Genomic DNA, 17,518 nt, shown 5'->3' with positions numbered 1-17,518 from the left:
ACAGGGTTATAAATCACAAAGCTCACCTGCCGTGATATGCATTTATTGTAAATAATTTACCGCAAATTGGAAATAAGTTATTCTCCCGTGTGCCATCCTGTTATTTAGGAGTCTTCCACATCCCAAGTGTAATAATGCTGCTCGCTAACAACACGTGAATAATAAACAAATCTGATTGTGGTGACCAGACTGATATCCCTGTGTACAAAACAAATACAGAGGGTTATCGTTCTGGACTTGCCAGACTAGCAGCAAATGTGGTTTGTAATTAAGCGTTCACACACTGCATAATGAAGCTGAACCGCTGAATGTCTCCACAGAGAGATTCCTGACCGACGCTGCTCTGTATTTCTGTATCTGTGCTTGTTTGGGTCAGGACACATCATGTCCTTGTCCCGTGCTTTTCACCACCGGAGACCTCCTGGTTCAGAGCATCTGCGTTTACATCAAAATGTAATTATTTTGTCATTAAAAGCATAATGGGTACAGCACAAAAATAAATAGTGCTGAACCAAAGCTAATGCTGAAAAAAGCAAAGGAGAGCTGAGCTAATTATGTTCTAACATTATATCCCCTCATCTGAACCAATAAGGCAACCACTGCTGTTTTAAAGGGGTGTAACGACACACAAAAATGACATTTCGGTAAACCACCACTTGGAGCAGGGCCGGTCCAAGTCAATTTGGCGCCCTGTGTCCACTTTAACATACCACTAATATTTTGTGTCTAGAAGTATTCAGGGACTATATTGTGTAAGCACCTAATCTCAGAGGTAATTAGAGTTCATCCTGCTAAATTAGACAGTTAACACTGACATTGGTGTTTAGTATGCAGTCAAATAAATGACTAATTTACCAGTCTCACTAATGACCGATGTGTTCAGCAAGCAAGCTAATGAGCAAGGTACTTAGCATGCAAGCTAATGAGTGAGCTGCCGTCTGATTAGTATTGCTCCACAGAGAGACGCCACAGTTCACTGTTTACCCCTCGTATTCTCAGCTCTGTTCTCACATAGACACACACACACAACACTGGATACTGGACATACTACCAAACTGACATAAATTTAATTTCACTTCTCAATTTAGTGTGTTTTTTTTCCATACAATTTCAATTAAATATATTCATGTTTGTGATCCATAGCACAAAGTTAAAAGGGGCGGATACTTATGCAACCCACTGTATCATGCATATTTGGCTTAGAAATAGACTAAAAACTTAGTCTAGATATTTTAGGTAATTAAATAGTAACAATAAAATACAGGAGCTATAGGGGTGAAGAAGACTTTGATTTATTAGGCAACAGAAATTCAATGTGAATAAAAATCACAATATCTAGAGTTTTATGTAGTATTGTCTTACAGTTTGTTTCTCTCATATATGTCATATATGTCTTTGTCTTTATATTCATACTCAAATCTATTGTACAAATACAAACTCTAGTCTTATTTCTGTGTGAAGTTCACTCACAGTGTGACCATGTGAGCCATATTATTGATTATCTGTGAGCAAAGGCACTTAAGTGGTCAGATTTCTGTGTTTATCGGCTGATTTGGTATCCTGCTGACAGTGCACTACCTAGACACTTCACAGTTTGTGTCTGGAGCTCTAGCGCTAATCTTCACTCTTAGAGGTTTTTATCTCTTGGAGATGAAGGTCGCAAACACACAGCACATGTTTTTGAAGCAAAGCACTATGTAAGGCTCAATTACATTTGCGCCCTGTTTAAGCAGACTACAAGACGAAGCGACACAAAGCCGAGCAGCTCGAGGCTGTTTCTGCTCCCCAACACAAAATCATAATTCAATCTTTTTCTATGTGGCCAGAAGCTTGTGGGGTAAACGTAGATAGATAGCTAAAATATGCAGAAAATGTTTATTTTTAGATTATTAGTGTACAACCACTACATGCACCTTGTGCATTTTTCAAACATGAGGATTTTAGATTTTCATTTTTTTCATCGATATAGGAAAATTCAAGGAAACTGCTTAAGTACAAGTGTCTGCGTACATTGTTGTGTGAATAAGAGTGTGAGTGGCTGAGTGGTTCCTTGATGTAAAACGCTGGGTAAAAGTGTATAAATTGAGACCATTTACTATTTTATGGCTTCAGGGCAGGACAGCAGCCGCTTCTTGTCGACTGAGAGTGTATTTAAACACTAGGGGTGTAACAGTGTTGAAAACTGTTCTGAGCCCGGGCCACACAACACGAATGAAAAATGAAAAACAATAATCTGACATATTCAAATATATTAACATATGTTATATGTTAACATAATTACAAAATTCTACGCACAATTCCAGGATAGCAAGAGCATGAAGTAGAAGTGTGCAAAATTAAATCTATTAAATAAAAGAAAGAATAGTCAGACTTAAAGGTTCTTCTAAGTTCTAAGAGGTAGTTGAGTAAAATCTCTCAGCTCTTGCCTAAATCGATTTCTAGCTTTCAAAGACCCTTCGCACATTTCGATTGTCCACTTGAGTTCATCATGTCTCATCCAGAGTTCATGGTGATACAGAGTTGAGGACGTACCGCCAATGCTAACACTGTGCTAATTTTTTAAGTGAAATTATTAAAATGTTGAAGACATGAGCCTCAAACAATGTGTTATGTTGGTCTAAAGCATCTATGATCAGTGATCATTGTAATGAAAAAAGCCAGTGAAAGCTCTATACACAATGTCACACATATAGTGCTTGTTATAAAATGTACGACTTACTACATTCATGAGCTGCCACACTTTCTCAGTCTGTCATCATCCACACAATCTCTTGCTTTGTTGTAATTATGCAGATGCGAGCCAGGAAGGTAATTTAAAGCAAAACCATGTAACGCAATCAGCACAATTTACACGACACTTGACAACTGTCTCATGTCCTCTCTGCACAGACAATTGTCTTATATGTAAGCACCAGTTCTCTTTCTTTATTTTATTGTGCTACATTCCACATGCTGATTGTATACGGCTTAAAAGTACTTGAAGGAATATTTGGTAAAGAGTTAGCCACCAATGTTTAAATAATATATTGGTTTGTACTTTATAAAAGTAACAGTAATTTTTATTGTGTTCATATTTCATATTTCATCTCTATTGATTATCACAAGTTATGTCAAAATCTCTTTTCGTAACGTTCTCATGAACCCAGTCTCGTAACATAGAAGTTGTGTCTGAGCTTGAAGAATGTGTGCATGTGTATAGCTTCAGGTAAATCCCTCCTTCCCTCCATTGACACACAGCGCTGTCACACTCACATGGGTTTATGGCTCATAATCTAAGAACATGAGAGTAATAATTAACCTTGTGATGATACTGCAAACTGTGAAATCATTTAACGAACGGGTGAGCAGAACCTTTAAATGACTCTACTGCAGATGATTGGATGTGAATACAGTTCACTAATTGAGATGCTGCTACAGTCCCTGGGGTAGATGAGACTCAGAATGTGACAGAGCAACGATATTTTGATGACCATTTTGTCAGCTGAATAATAATGCACACTACATATTACATATTACATATACATTTAGACTGCTTGGTATGATGTGCAGAAAGGAACAATGTTGGCTTGGGGGAGGTTTGAGGAGAGATTACACAGCTTTACAGAGGCAATTTGTTGAAGGGGAAAGAAAGCTCATGTTGACACCAACTGAACTTTGACTTTGGAGATGGCCATGGGTTAAGGTGAAATGTTTTGGTGGATTCAATCATCTTTTAGGGGACTGTTATTTTTATGTATGATGTATCACAATTGAGTTCACAAAGGTTTTGTTTCATGTAAGTAAGCATGTAATGGTTACGTTGCAGATGTGGAGGTGATCAAATGTGAAAAAAAATAAAAATAATAATAATGAAGGGGAGCCTTAAGGAGCATTCACTATTTGGGGGGCAGCATTTGGCTGCTCAGGTCCCCTCTTGTCTGTCCCCGTCTCCCCTGCTAAGAGCAACATCTACACTGAAGCAACCTGAACCCCAGACCAAGCCCGATATCTGCGCGGTGTAATGTTTGTAGCGTACTCTGGCGAGGGAATTACATTCTCAGAGAGTCCCGTCGCCTTTTTAATTTCTGTTTAATTCACAAAGAAGTTTGTATATTTTTCCATCTAGTTTATGAAACAGCGAACAGCACGTATGGAAAAATTAGCACGAGGAATGTTCACAGCTTCACAGTACTGCTAGTTCCTCTCGTTCAGTCTGTGAGTAACGTTTTTCTACGTAACTGAGTGCGTGGCTGGCATATGTTATTGTGTGTCTTTCCCCCTGCTTACTGAGTTGGTATATAATAGTCCCTATGGCCAACAAGTTCAGTTTGCGTGTCTGGATGAAAGTACGACATGATAGTATCACTGGGTAGGCGGTCTTTTATACCATGCAGCGCTTTGGCTTACTCTGAGCCCCAGAGACATGGTGAGGCTAAGAGTCCCCAAAGTCCTTTGAAAAGACGAGCTCAGTAAGTTGCCAAGCCGAGCAGAAGTCCCGCTAGACTTTTAATTTTGCCGGACACTTTCGCCAGTACAAAAATTGTGCCACATTATCAATACAATGTAGCCTAATACAATTATATATATTAAAGCATTTTATATTTCTAGTGAAAGAAGTTCTAGGTGAGAAAGACGCAAACACAGCTCCAAGTACAAACAAAGTTGTGCGCATAACCTCAGTCAGTTTAGTCTCAAAAACACTTTGTAATACCAATCACTGACTTAAGTGAAATGAGTATTTTTTTCTCCAGAGGTTTTGGCCGACAGACTTTATATTTACCGGCCATTTGTTTTTCAAACCGAGTGCCGAGGCTTCTCACGTCTGTGGTGTCGTCTGGTGCGCTGGCTTCTTTCATGGCAGACACCTTTTTGGAGTCAGCTCATGTCCTCCGTGCATGGAAAATGAATCTGAAACACTCAAGCCTGGACTTGTTGAACTCACACTTGTCTCAGTTGAGGGTGAGGCCTTCATCTTTTAATCTGTGAAACACTGCTGTAGGCTTTTGCCGTGATCAGTCTGTGTTTTACCGCGCACGATTGTTTCGTCGCTGAGGGTCTTTAATCCCTTGTAGTGCTCGGCAGATGGCATTTTCAAATACTTCTACTGCTGAAGAAATGCCGAAGTTCAGACGTTTGTATCTGCGGAGGCCTTGGCTAGTATAAATGATATCTGCTGTCAGGATGGAGCGCCAGCTGGTGACCTTGTCTATCATTAGTGTGATGTGACGCTCAAGTTGTATTGCAGTAACACAGTCATTATCAGTCACTATCGCTGCGACCCATGGCGTTGGGCCTGTCAAAGTCGCTATGATGTCACATTCTTCAAGCTTTTCTTGCTCTTTTTCCGCTCTTTGGCAAATGTGAAATGGCACTCGTCTATGTGGTTGACATGGAGGATGGACAGTGATGTCAATGTGGAGTTGACTTAAAAGTCCTTTAACTTGCCTGTTTCCTGGAAGAGCTCTGGGTTGTTTTCCACCAGTGCCACCATACTGAGTGGAGGTGAGGGCACACCTTAATAAGAACATACCCATAACATACCCCAGCGGTGAACAGCCTTTGCCACTTTTCACATAAAATCTGCTGTGTCTTTTTATTGTTTGCTGCAAGCTCACTTGTAAACATGCCCGCCAGCGATAGTGGTACAGCTCCCTGGTTTATTTGGGTGTTTTAGTGTGGTGGTTAGGACTACTCGTGTCTGACCTTTTCTTGTGAATTCTGTGCGACGGCTGTGATTGGTATGGCTATGTCACAGCCGGCAATCAGAAACCTGTCATCCGTGTGTGTCCAGGGTTGCCAGGTCCACAGTTAGACCTCAGAATAGGGCAACTTCATAAGCCTTGTCGCGTTAAGCTTATTTATTAGTAAAAGCACTGCTTTTAAAAGAGCTGCTTTTTCAGGAAGGTGATGTTTCTCATCATCGCAGTCGCACATGGACTCTGGTAAACTGGTAAAAACATTGACAAATCCCGCCGTATGACTGTGGATGTTGGACGATTTTTCAGTTATTATTAGGCGGGTTTGGCTGCAGAGACCTGGCAATCGTGGTCCAGACCCACTTTCTTTCATGCTGAAAGGAAGTCGGTCTGGCTAGCCAAGCTATCTCCTTGACCTTTCTGGCATGATAACAGAGAAGAGGCTTGAATTTGCTGCAAAATGGAAATCTAACACTGTAATATAAAGTATGGAGTGGTTTGGCATGTAGCACAATAGCACTCAGGTACCAACAAATAGATAGTACATGCACAGCATTCAAACACAGTAGCATATCTAAATCTTAAACATAAATAGGGTCTAAATCCACATATAAAAGGCTAATTATTGCACATAGGAAACATGTCGCAAAGTAAAACATGCTGCGGCATCGTGAATCCACTAATAGGTCACGCAATTCAACAAGTAAAATTTAACTTACGTTAACATACATAAACTTCACAATATTCATCTCAAAGCACTACAAACATGCAACAGTAACATAAACTTACTTATTGTTCTTAAAACGCACACAAAAACACAGTTATTCCCTGAGTGTGAACAACTGAGCAACGTGCCGCATCCTCAGTACAGGCGCAGTTCACGTGATGGGGCGAAAGCCGCGTTCAAGTGCATTTCGGAAATACTAGCGCTGAACAAATAGGCTTTCAGACAATCATCATCAACCACTTAGATTGCATCACCAGTTACAACATTCAACATACAACACTCTGTTTTGTAGCTCTATCATATAGCAGTCAACCAAGTCCCCATTTGGAAAGTCGCATGTGTCGGTGTGCCTCTCTCAGTGAGGACACAGTGCACTCCACTTACAAAGTGGGAGGTCGCACTTACTGCTGAGTGCACACAAATGTTCCGTAGCTTATGATTGCACTCGATTTTGCCATTCTCCATTGGCAGTATTGGCATAATGTGACGAAAAAAGATGAGAGACAAATAGTCCTCTCTATCTGGAGAAGTTGTTGATCGGTTGTGCTGGGCTCGGCACGCGCTGTTCCAGTCGACGCCAATAAAAGTGTCACATCACTGAATGGAAGCAGGAATAAACCACTTTTTACTGAGGGTTTACCTGGGAGATAAAAGAGCCGGCTGTTGTGAGCTCTAATCCTGTGTCCATTTATTGCTAAAAGTACAAAGAAAGCAGACTCTTTGATCAAGTGCTTTTAGGTGGAAGTTAAGCTGAGACGTCAATGCCACAGAGGTATTTCTGGAGTCACTTTGAGACTTTAAAACACATTAAGAAAGTTAAGAGGGGGACTCACTTTAAAGAACAATGTGTGTGAATAATAGAGAAACAACAGTTACTTCTTCTCACAGATTAGACTGTTCTTCAGTTTGTTCAGTTTGTGCTCCTCTCTAGTTATATATTTAAATTGTGTCAAAGTAAGTGACTTAAGTTAATGTATTGAATATACATACATATAGTTTGTAACACAGAATTATCCCATTTAGGTCTGGAAAAGCAATTGTAAGCGAGAATAAACTAGTTCCAAATAACCAGAAACAAAAACAAACCAAGACATCTACAATGTAATATTACATCTGCTATAATTTGCTGGTAAAATATTTACTTGTGTACACATATAAACCATACATATAATGCTTTGAATCAAAAATATAAAGAATTCTTCTGTTTATCTATGACTGATTGTTCAAACCTGTGCACTATGATGTAGCACTAGCTGAGTCTATTCAATATGCGGCCCGGGGGTCAGATCCGGTCCGCCAAACAATTAAATCTAGCCCGCAGCTCATTTTTCCGTACCTCTTTCGCAGCGTAGCAGTGTGTCTGAGGCTATGCCACCATCACCTCCCAGAGCACTCAAATGAAAACATGGCTCTGTCAAACGGTGTAAAAGGGCTTAACCAGTAAAACAGGAGGCTTATCGTTGGACGGACTGACAGATTGCACAAAAATGAAGCACAAAGACCTGTGCATTTATGGCCGGAGCCGCCATGAGGTTACCGGACCTCAGTATTTTTTCATAACTTTTTGTTCAAAAATTGCCCACATGGTCATTTATATAATTTACAATTTTGTTTTGTTTTGTAAAAAGCCTAAATAATTTCTTGCTATTTGTTCTTAATTGTGTTTTAGTGGTTGTGAGACAAGTTCTTATATTTATCCAAAACATTCCCAAACATAAGCCTCCTGTTTGGTAATAAATTCCCTATCTTTAGTTCCATAGTAGTGAACAAAATTGCTTAAATGGAGCTAAACAAAAAAGAAAAATCCTCTTTAGACTGACTGTGATATTTGTTTCCCATATGTATACTACATCCTACTTAGATTCGGTATATAGTTTGATATATTGATGTATATATATTGTATGTGCACGGATTGGGTGTCTATGTTATATGGCCTGTGCACCTTTTATTTTGGACGCTGTCATTTTTGCGTCATCGGCCACTCCCCTTTTAAGGTGGCTCTTTACCACTCTATAGCCATTTGCCTGAAGAAGGCCTAGAGCCGAAATGTTGTAATAAACCTCACTTTCTGCAAGTTTCACAGTGTGCGGGAGTTAAATTTTTTCACATGTTACGAGCTTCACGCACGACTTCTCCTGCGCACCTGGTATGAATCTGACGTGTGAAGCACCCGCTCTCTTGCATTTCAACCTACCCTTCAGCGAGCGGGGGAGGCGGGTGTTGTTGGTGACGTCAAGCATTTGCGCCGATCTGCTGGTTGTAGTTTGGCCATGGCGGCGGATACGAAAGTAATGGAAGCTCTTCAATCCGTTCTGGCTTGGCTCCCAAATATCCAGAAATTGAAACTGAAGCCTTGAAGTGCGTAAGGAATGTGCCCAAGAGTTATGATAGAGTTATGATAGAGTTATGATAGAGTTATGATAGCTGCTTCACTCACACGGGCACATTACATATACGTCACGACCAACAACGCCAGCAAAAATCAGATCCAATCGTTTCAAAGGAGTTCACCCCTCCCACCTGATAACGGAGCTCAATTGTGAAGATCCAGACCCTTGTATGAAACGAAATGAGTGCTAGGGTATGGTAAAACCATGATATACCACCCAGCCTTTTCTTGTACTAATAGCAAAAGTACTTTTCTGCATCTCCAAAATAATTCTTGGACACTAGCTTCAGTGTGCTTTGAAGGCAGGTTGCATGTAAAAGGCTTTGAGTGATTTTTTTGCATTACAAATTCTGTGTCCCACTGTTTAAACTTCACGCTGTTCTCTTTTGCCACAGGAGAGGAGTTTTACGAGACATCTCCCTATGAGCCCATCAACTTCTCTGAGGAGTTCCAGTTCGCCTCCATCATCTCAGGTACACACCACATGAATGTCCCTGAGAGTTTGTCTTCAGAATGTTGCAATTTGTTTGATGGTTGGGTTGAATGATTTTATCCTGTCATAGTTGGCATATTGAGGGCATATGACCATTAAAAAAAAGATCCTTCCGTTTTGTCTGGGGTCGGGTCACGGAGGCAGCGATGCCCAAACTTTCCTATCTAAGCGTTATTCCTCCAGCTCTTCGGGATGGTTCCCACAGTGGCACCAGGCTTGGTTAGAGGCACTGGGCGTCATTCATGAACATCTTCTTAAAATCCGTATAAAGCAGTGTCAGGAGACTGCGCCAGATTCACGACACATTCTTAAGTAGGGAAAATCCTTCGCATCTGTGTTCTGAGGTTGGTGAATGCGTGTCAGGACTAGTTAGCATGTTTCACCACCTATCTTTCACCATATAAGAACAACAAGTGAAGTGCACCACAGGCAGCCAGGGGAACATACGAATGGCAAAACACAAATCCACATAACCAAGAAAACCCCAAGTGAAAGAAAAGTCACACTTATGGACCCACCTAAATCTTTGGGCACACACACATTTGCTCTCAATTAATCAATCAGTCAATGGTCAAGATCGTAGAATGTCCAGTCCTTGTTGGAGCTTCAGTTCTTCCTGTCCAGTCCCTGTAGGCGGGGTTCCTCCGTTCGATCTGAAACAGGCACTCCTAAGGGGGAGTGGGACAGGGGATACCATGTGAATAGTAATGACCAGACTTCACATAAGAAAAGAATTGTATCATAATCAAAGTCCTCAGTAAGAAGAGGTAGAGAATAGCGCTCAGTGTACCGTACTTCCCACAGCAGTGTTTCTCCTAACTCTCTCATTACAAAAGGATTTGAATTTCATATAACCTGTGCATCATGAAAGCTTTTTCCTTCTCTTCTCGTGGGTCAGTCCCTTAAAGAGGTGAAGCGGCGGAGCTCAACAAGGAGAGTGTCCGACCATTAAACACAAGGTGAACGCAAGAGCGAGGCTTAAACTCATCTTTATCAAAAAACATTAATGCTGTGCGCATTCAGCACTATTTATAAGCAGTGGCAGTAAAACGTTTTTGCACTATACATTAGTACTACTTGCCATTAATGTGACTGTAAATCATATGTGGTTGCATCCTTAAATACCTGCCAATTTGTGTGCTCAAAACAGTCTTGCATAATGTCAGCTGTTTGTTTGTGTACGCCCGATCCAGCGTGCTGTTGCCTCGTGTTGTTTACATGTACATAAAGTGTATGTAAACATCTGGTTCCCACTGCATCCCGGCTTTAAAAAGAAATCAGAATCGTTTTGGATATTTGTTGCTGTACTCTACATGACACTTGTGAAGCTATGGTTGTATTAATTTAACTAAAAACTAGTGAAAAATGAGAAAGAGAAACTTGCAAGCATACGTTGAGGTTTTTTTAACGGCTTATCTGTTTTTGCAAATGAACTCAGTCCATTGTGTGGGTGATGTACTTTTAATGGATCAGCTGGAGATGACGTAACTTTCTGGTTGTTGTCACCACGGGGTTAGGAAGGTGTAGGTGGGGCTGTCTGAAGAGTTACAAAGAAAACATAAAACAAGCAGTACTTTTCCTCTTAATCTGCACTTTTTGTTTTTAAGAGCCTGTCAACTGAATGTGGAGGTGTGATTCAGGAATGAACATTTGATCAGATGAAAACTGAGAAATTCAAACAGACAAGCAAGTAATGTGTATGTGTGTGTGCAAGGTGGGAGGCTAATTGAGTAAGATGAGGTGAGGGGATATGGAGACTGTTAAATTGCAATGGCACAAGAAAGAACACTGAAACATTCAAGTCGGTTTGAGCTAGCAGCGGCTCAAATTGATTAGAGGGACAGGGAACGTGTGACAAACTATTCCAGTATGAATCCTTATGTGTTTAAGGGAGTTCAGAGAGAATTTACACTCACCAACCAAACAAACGTAGGCTGTATTTATCCTGAAAACAGTAATATATGTATTACACATAGCCACCCAACGGCACAGTGGCTGATTGATTATCGTTCTCAGTTTGCAGCAAGAAGGTTCTGGGCTCCATTTCTGGACAGGTGTACAACCTCAAAGTGCATAAGTCAGGTTAGACTACCCATTTCACAAAAAATACAATTACATTTAAGATTGAGATACATGTTTAACCACATTTGGCAATAAAACACTATCAATAAATAAAATTAAAAAAAAGGATGTGACATGGACAGAGGAAATCAAATGTTAATTGTAATCAATTGGATCCCTTAAATTGTCTCTTTTCCACAAACATATGACAAACCACTACTATATCACGATGAAGTTGGGGCAAAATGTGACAGACTAAGAACTAAAGGTGAGAAGAGATGTCGACATGAGAACACATGAGAAAAAGGGTGTCGTGAGTTTGAATGGAGGACAGGGCTGGTAACATGGTGAAGCTATTTTGACTAAATTTAGCCTGTTGGCTGCTAGCAGATTCAATGAGGAATTGTTTATTTATGTTACACCGTTGTCAATTTTCACATTAACAATGTGAAGAGCACTTAGCGCACAGTGGAAATGTAATGATCATCAGCTCATCAACAGCTGACTGTCATCTTACATCAGATGATAATGCGAGCACAACTTTACGCAGAGAAGCCTACTAAGTAAGCACACAAACACTTAGAGGTGGCTTCTCTGTGGTTTGCAAGCACGAAACAAAGGCTTGCAAACACAACCCAATGAATTGCATCAAGTTCAGAAATGAAAGGGTTATGTGCATTTGATGATAGCATCAGTGCTGACGCAGCGACAGGACCTCTGAACATGATACTGAGCAGGCAAGCTCGTTCAAAGAGCTAACCAGGCACTGGGACCCATCTCCAGATGTGGAGCCAGGCTAATGCTGCAGGTTTAACCTACTGTACATGTTTTTAGTGGTAGGGGAAACCCCGTCCGGCTTGGGGATCGAACCTGGGATCTTCTAGCTATGAAGCTAACCACTGCACGCCCATGCTCCTCCAAACTGCTGTTACTACAGTTTCCAGAGAATATTCATTCAACATGCGCGAGTGCCTCAAAACAAATTATGTTTTTGATGAGGGAACATTGTAGCATGGTGAGGAAAAAAACTGCTTTAGCATAATACCCCCTAAACCCCCCTTTAAAAATATAGAAAATGTAGAGAATGTATGTTTTTTTAAGCAGGTTTGGAAATAGAAATAAAATATAGAAATAGTAATTACAGACGCACATATCAAGGAGACACAAAACCATCTCTGCTCAGTTCTTAATACAGACAAATCTATTTACTCATGTATCAATCTTTTTGCAACAATACGTGGCCGGCTGTAGTGATACGCACTGGCGTCACAGTCCCCCCTATATTTGGGTACAATGATCTCATAAATATGATATAATTTACTCTTTTAATCATTTTAATCATTTTTTTCTCACACATTTACTTGTGGCTACAGGCAAAATACCTCTTATGATTAAACAAATACAGTAATGATTAATTCGAAACTGTGAAGTATTTATCATTGCGAAACTTAAATTGTTGACTGGACTGGGTTTAGTTCAGTTGAGGGCGTTTTGCTTTTATTCACAGAAACTTCTTGTTTGCTCTTGTTAGAATGTGACCCAGTGCAGCCGATGATTTAAGCCTCCCTAGGTTGTGTGAATGATGTGTGGTTATTCTTTGTGCCTCTGAGGCCCTCCAGGGGCCCCTCTGACACTGAGAACCACTGTTCTATACCATAACTGAAAAGCATTTATATCCACCACCCTTTAGTAAAATCCAGATCTTTCCATTAATGTGTCTTTACAATGAATGAAAAGTCATTAAATCATGTTGTTTGCTTTGACCAAGTTGTTTTGTGGCCATCCCAGTGTTATTGTTCATGCTCACTTAGCCCTGACAGATCGCTTTAGCTCATGATGAGGCTCATCACTCGTCCGTCTACTCCAGACAAATGCCTCTCGTCTTCCATTGCTCATCTGCTGATCTTTATCAGTGTGAGGCTTCATCACATCTGCATTCATTTAGCCACGGCCTGTCCCTCAATATCATCTGCCCAACAAGCCACTGAGAGCCTGTCTGTAGCTGTTCAAAGCACCATCCATCTACACCCGCCATGGCATTTTGCTATTCTTTTTTTATTCCTGCACAGATAAGATCAAATGAGTACGATTTGTAAGATCACAGCCAAAGGAAGGACAAGCTAGGGCATTGAGGAGGAGAATATGGAGGAGACTGGATGAAAGACAATGGGGAAAGTGAGACAGCCAGTGCGTGTGTGAGAGGGAGCAGATAACCACAGGAGAATGCACGGACACCGACACTTTTAAGTCTCAATGAAAGAATGGTCACTTCTATTTACAGTTACAAACAGCACATAATTATATTTGTTGTAAAAAGCTTACAGTGTTTTTCTCATATTTTTTGTGTCCTCTATGCCTTAAAAGGTAAAGGTGAAGAGCATTGATTATTGCATTGCCATAGCACCCAGCTGTGCGTGGCATATGGTGTCAGACGCAACCAAGAGACCAACAAATTGTGAAGTTTTAGACTTACTAAGCTGCTGCAATTTTAGTCTGAAAAAATATTACTTCGACTAAAATTGTGACTAAATATTTTAGTCGACAAAATTGACACTGGTTATGGTGTTTTTCCTGAGTAGTAACGGAACATGGAGTGGTTTGTAGCGTGTGAGGGTGACCTATGCCCGATCGCCATGGTTACCGCATACCAGAGATGAGCAAAACCCCCAGACCATTTTATGGCATTGGAATTACTTCACTTCCTGTCTTGTGCATGGCTGATCAGATCAAACACAGTTCAGGACAAAAGAAGACTGTGATGATCTTATCATTTAGACCATACATCCAGAGATGAGAACTTTTTATTGACCTTCAAATTGGACTTAAGACTGAATCTCAAATTTCCGATTTGAGTAATAAGCCATTTCTTTAATTCATGGACAGTGAGAATTAGGGCTGGGTACCGTTCGTTTTTTTCCGATACGATACCTACTTTTCGGTACCGGTGCCTTAACGGTACTTTTTTCGATACCTATGTTATTTTAATTGAGTTAAAATAATGTGTATAAAAAGTATCGTTCAGGAGAACAAACAGCACAGCGGCACAAACACGGCACATCAGAAAACAGGCCGCAGCAGCGTCACCTGTAACTTAATTTTTTGAGCAGAATTCCCACTAAAGCAGTGATAAAAAGAGAGAAAGGACATTATTACCTTCTGAGCTGAAGGAACAGACCAGATCCACATCAGGCACCGTTTTATTTCAGCTAAACCTTCCTAAACACACTGCGCTGTTCAACAGTGAAAGCGCCTCACACGTCAAAGATCTGTTACATAGTGAGAGTGCTCACTCTGTCACAAAAAATGTGCTATAACTGTTCCAAACATGGCTAATGCAGAGTGAGCGCTCACCTTTTCCAGAAACAATCGGATCCCAAATGCTCCGGTGCAGCTGGAGTTTAAACAACAGCAGTAACTTCAGGCTCTGCGGGGCTAAAGCTAAAGGTAAAGCTTATGTGTTTCTCGTTGTCACTACCGTGTTGTCACTGCTTTTCTATTTGTCTTCTGTCTTATTCAGTCCAGGTTTAGTCCTGGTTTTGAACCAGTTTACTGTAAGTCCTGGTTTAGTCCTGGCTCAGACCGCGGCTCTGCCATCTCTGATAATGACTGAAGTGTTAGTAAGTTACAGCTTTGCTTCGCTTCTGCATTTGCGCTGAAGCTGCTCATGAGTTCAGGCTTTTTTGAGACTCACTGCGGATCATTTATTGACGTTTGGAGAGAAAAAGTACCGAAAATTAGCACAGAAAAAAAAAAGTTTTTTGATACCGTGCCCTACCGGAGCTTTTCGGTTGGTACCAAGTAGGTACCGTTTAATAGTACCCAGCCCTAGTGAGAATGAACTCAACCAATCTGTTCTAATGATGAATTCTTCCCAAGGTCAACAAAAATGCAATGTACACACATACTGTCGAAATGTCGGTAATGCATTTGGAAAGTTTGTGAATTTGTTAATGTGTTTATTGCAATAGAAATGTATTTCCTGAATTCTCTCCCAAGATAAGCCTTCCACCCATCCCACCATGACTTGGGCCCCAATCATATCAAGTTACGGACTGAATCGATTGGTCGAGTCCCGCGGAGACAAAGGGGCCGCCCCCGGTATAAAGGAAGGGTACAAGGAAGTAGTTCCCTCATGTGAGAGTTGGAGTTGGACAGTTGAAGTTTCTCTTGGAGTTCAGACAGGAGAAGAAGGAGAGACGGCAGGATAAGCACTTGGCGAAATCCCCCGCTGAACTCTGACCTGTCTTTGTCTCAGATGGACCACAAGAATCTTTAAGTTTGAGCCCGTCATTTGACGTGATTTGTAACTATCAGTTACTTCTTTTAAGAACATTTGCATTTTTCCTACAAGACAACAACATTTTGGATCGCTGAGCTTTCAGCGCAACCATTTTGAGTCTAGCTTGTCAAGCTAAACGCTCAAGGCCCAGAGACCCCCGCCTCGCCTGCATCATCTTCAGATCACCACCTGAGAGACCACGACCAAAGGCCATCGGACACCAGGACTTTGGAACGCCGGACCACAGTTGGCGTGGAAAACCTTTCTCTCACGGACGTAAGCGCATCTCACAGACCTGGCTCAATAAGACTCACATAACTTCTACGCAAACCACCTTACTGACTTTCAGATACCATTTTAGAACACTTTTTCTGATTATTCATTCTGTTAGCCTTCTAGGATATCCTGTTTGCACTTTAATGTTTAATGCCGTCTGTTAATTGATTTTGATCATTAAACCTCCATAAACCACAGTTTGCTTTGGTAATGTCTGTGTTCATTATTTCAGACTAAGGGTCAATGTGTACGTTCAAGAACTTGCTTCCTTCAGATAAATCTGTAGTTTAGCCTCCTATTCTTACTTTAGTTTTGTTTGCTTTTTCGAACTGGTGCCCCGTTAAATTTTTAAGGCTAATCTACAACCTATTAATTAATTAATAAACAAATTAATTGATTAATAAACCCTCATACCCTACAGGTTTTATGAGCGTACATATCACACATGTCTTGCACTGCCCTGCTTTTTGTGAATTCTCTGCTCCTGTGATTTAACGCCCAGGATGGGAATCAGTCCCAATCAAATAAACAAATGTTGCTTCTTCAGATAAATTTTACTTCTTCAGATGTCAAGGAAAAGCCCCATTGTCAAGTTTCCATGTGATGACACAAGGAGAGATAACTTATGTCACAGTAGGTTTGTAAATGCATTTCACCAACAAATGCTTCATTAACAAGGACAGTGAAAACATATGCAGTTTGTGTCAAATCTGGCACTGTCCCAAATGCTGCTTCCCCAGAGCCAGCAACGCTGAGTAAATACGGGGAAATGGTTCCATTTAGGTAATGTAATATGCATTAAGAGGCTTGCAGCTCCTGAACTACTTTAATAATAATTTACGCTAAGCATGACTGTGACACTAATGGTCTCTTTTTACAAAACTACCCTCTTGTTGGCATGCTGTCAGAAACAGCTTTCTTCATATCTTACATTCATGGCAACTGGTTGTGCCACTGTGTCTTGTTGGTTTAGTTTGGTTTGGGAAAGACATGATATCATTGGCTCTGTGTTTTGATGACGACTATAGTGACGTTTAGTAAAAGGAACAGGCCACCATTCATACTGTGATATGTTCTTACCTGAGCTTAGACGAGTTGATGCGTACCTGTCTGGTCTGTGTTAGTGCCCATGGAAGAGCTTCCAACTTCACCCCCATTTGGAGCTATCGGAATACAGGGAGAGGCCAAATGCTAACAACATCTTGGGTCGTTTTGCCTGACTGAGGGCACGCACAAAGACCAGGCAGGTACACATCAACTCGTCTAAGCTCAGGTAAGAACATATTTCCTTTAAAGGAACAGGCCACCGTTTTTCCATTCAGATATGTTCTTCACTCCTAAAGAATTCTGAAGATATTGCTGCGTGGGCATCAAAGTGCTCTCCAGGTGTTATTACGCCGCCTTACAATATAGTACCCCTTTTTATCCACTTAGAAAATCGACCTGTTTCATTTTGTGTGACTACTACTTATGTAACCTTATTTAAATAGGGAAAACGTGGAAGAGCTTGGTCACTTCTCTCATGCTCACTAGTCCTCGGGCCTAGTTACGGCTAGCGTACAGTCTCAGGATATATATATATATAATATATATAATATATATATTATATATATTATAT

At 40.8% G+C, this 17,518-nt stretch overlaps 1 protein-coding gene across 2 annotated transcripts in view; it reads left to right on the top strand.

The window, feature by feature from the left end:
* The window catches only part of gfra2b (GDNF family receptor alpha 2b), a 69,251-nt gene that overhangs the window by 16,845 nt on the left and 34,888 nt on the right, over positions 1-17,518 (top strand). Inside the window, exon 3 of one of the 2 annotated variants that reach the window (XM_079551229.1) lies at positions 9,187-9,264. The exons of the other annotated variant lie outside the window; for it this stretch is intronic. Within the exon in view, the coding sequence (XP_079407355.1) occupies positions 9,187-9,264 (78 nt within the window). The remainder of the gene's footprint in view (positions 1-9,186; positions 9,265-17,518) is intronic. 2 annotated transcript variants of the gene reach the window in all.

Source organism: Gobius niger, assembly GCF_951799975.1.
Source record: "Gobius niger genome assembly, chromosome: 2".
NCBI lineage: Eukaryota > Metazoa > Chordata > Actinopteri > Gobiiformes > Gobiidae > Gobius > Gobius niger.
The sequence above is the reverse complement of the archived record's forward strand: the minus strand, read 5'-3'. Positions and strand labels throughout refer to the sequence as shown.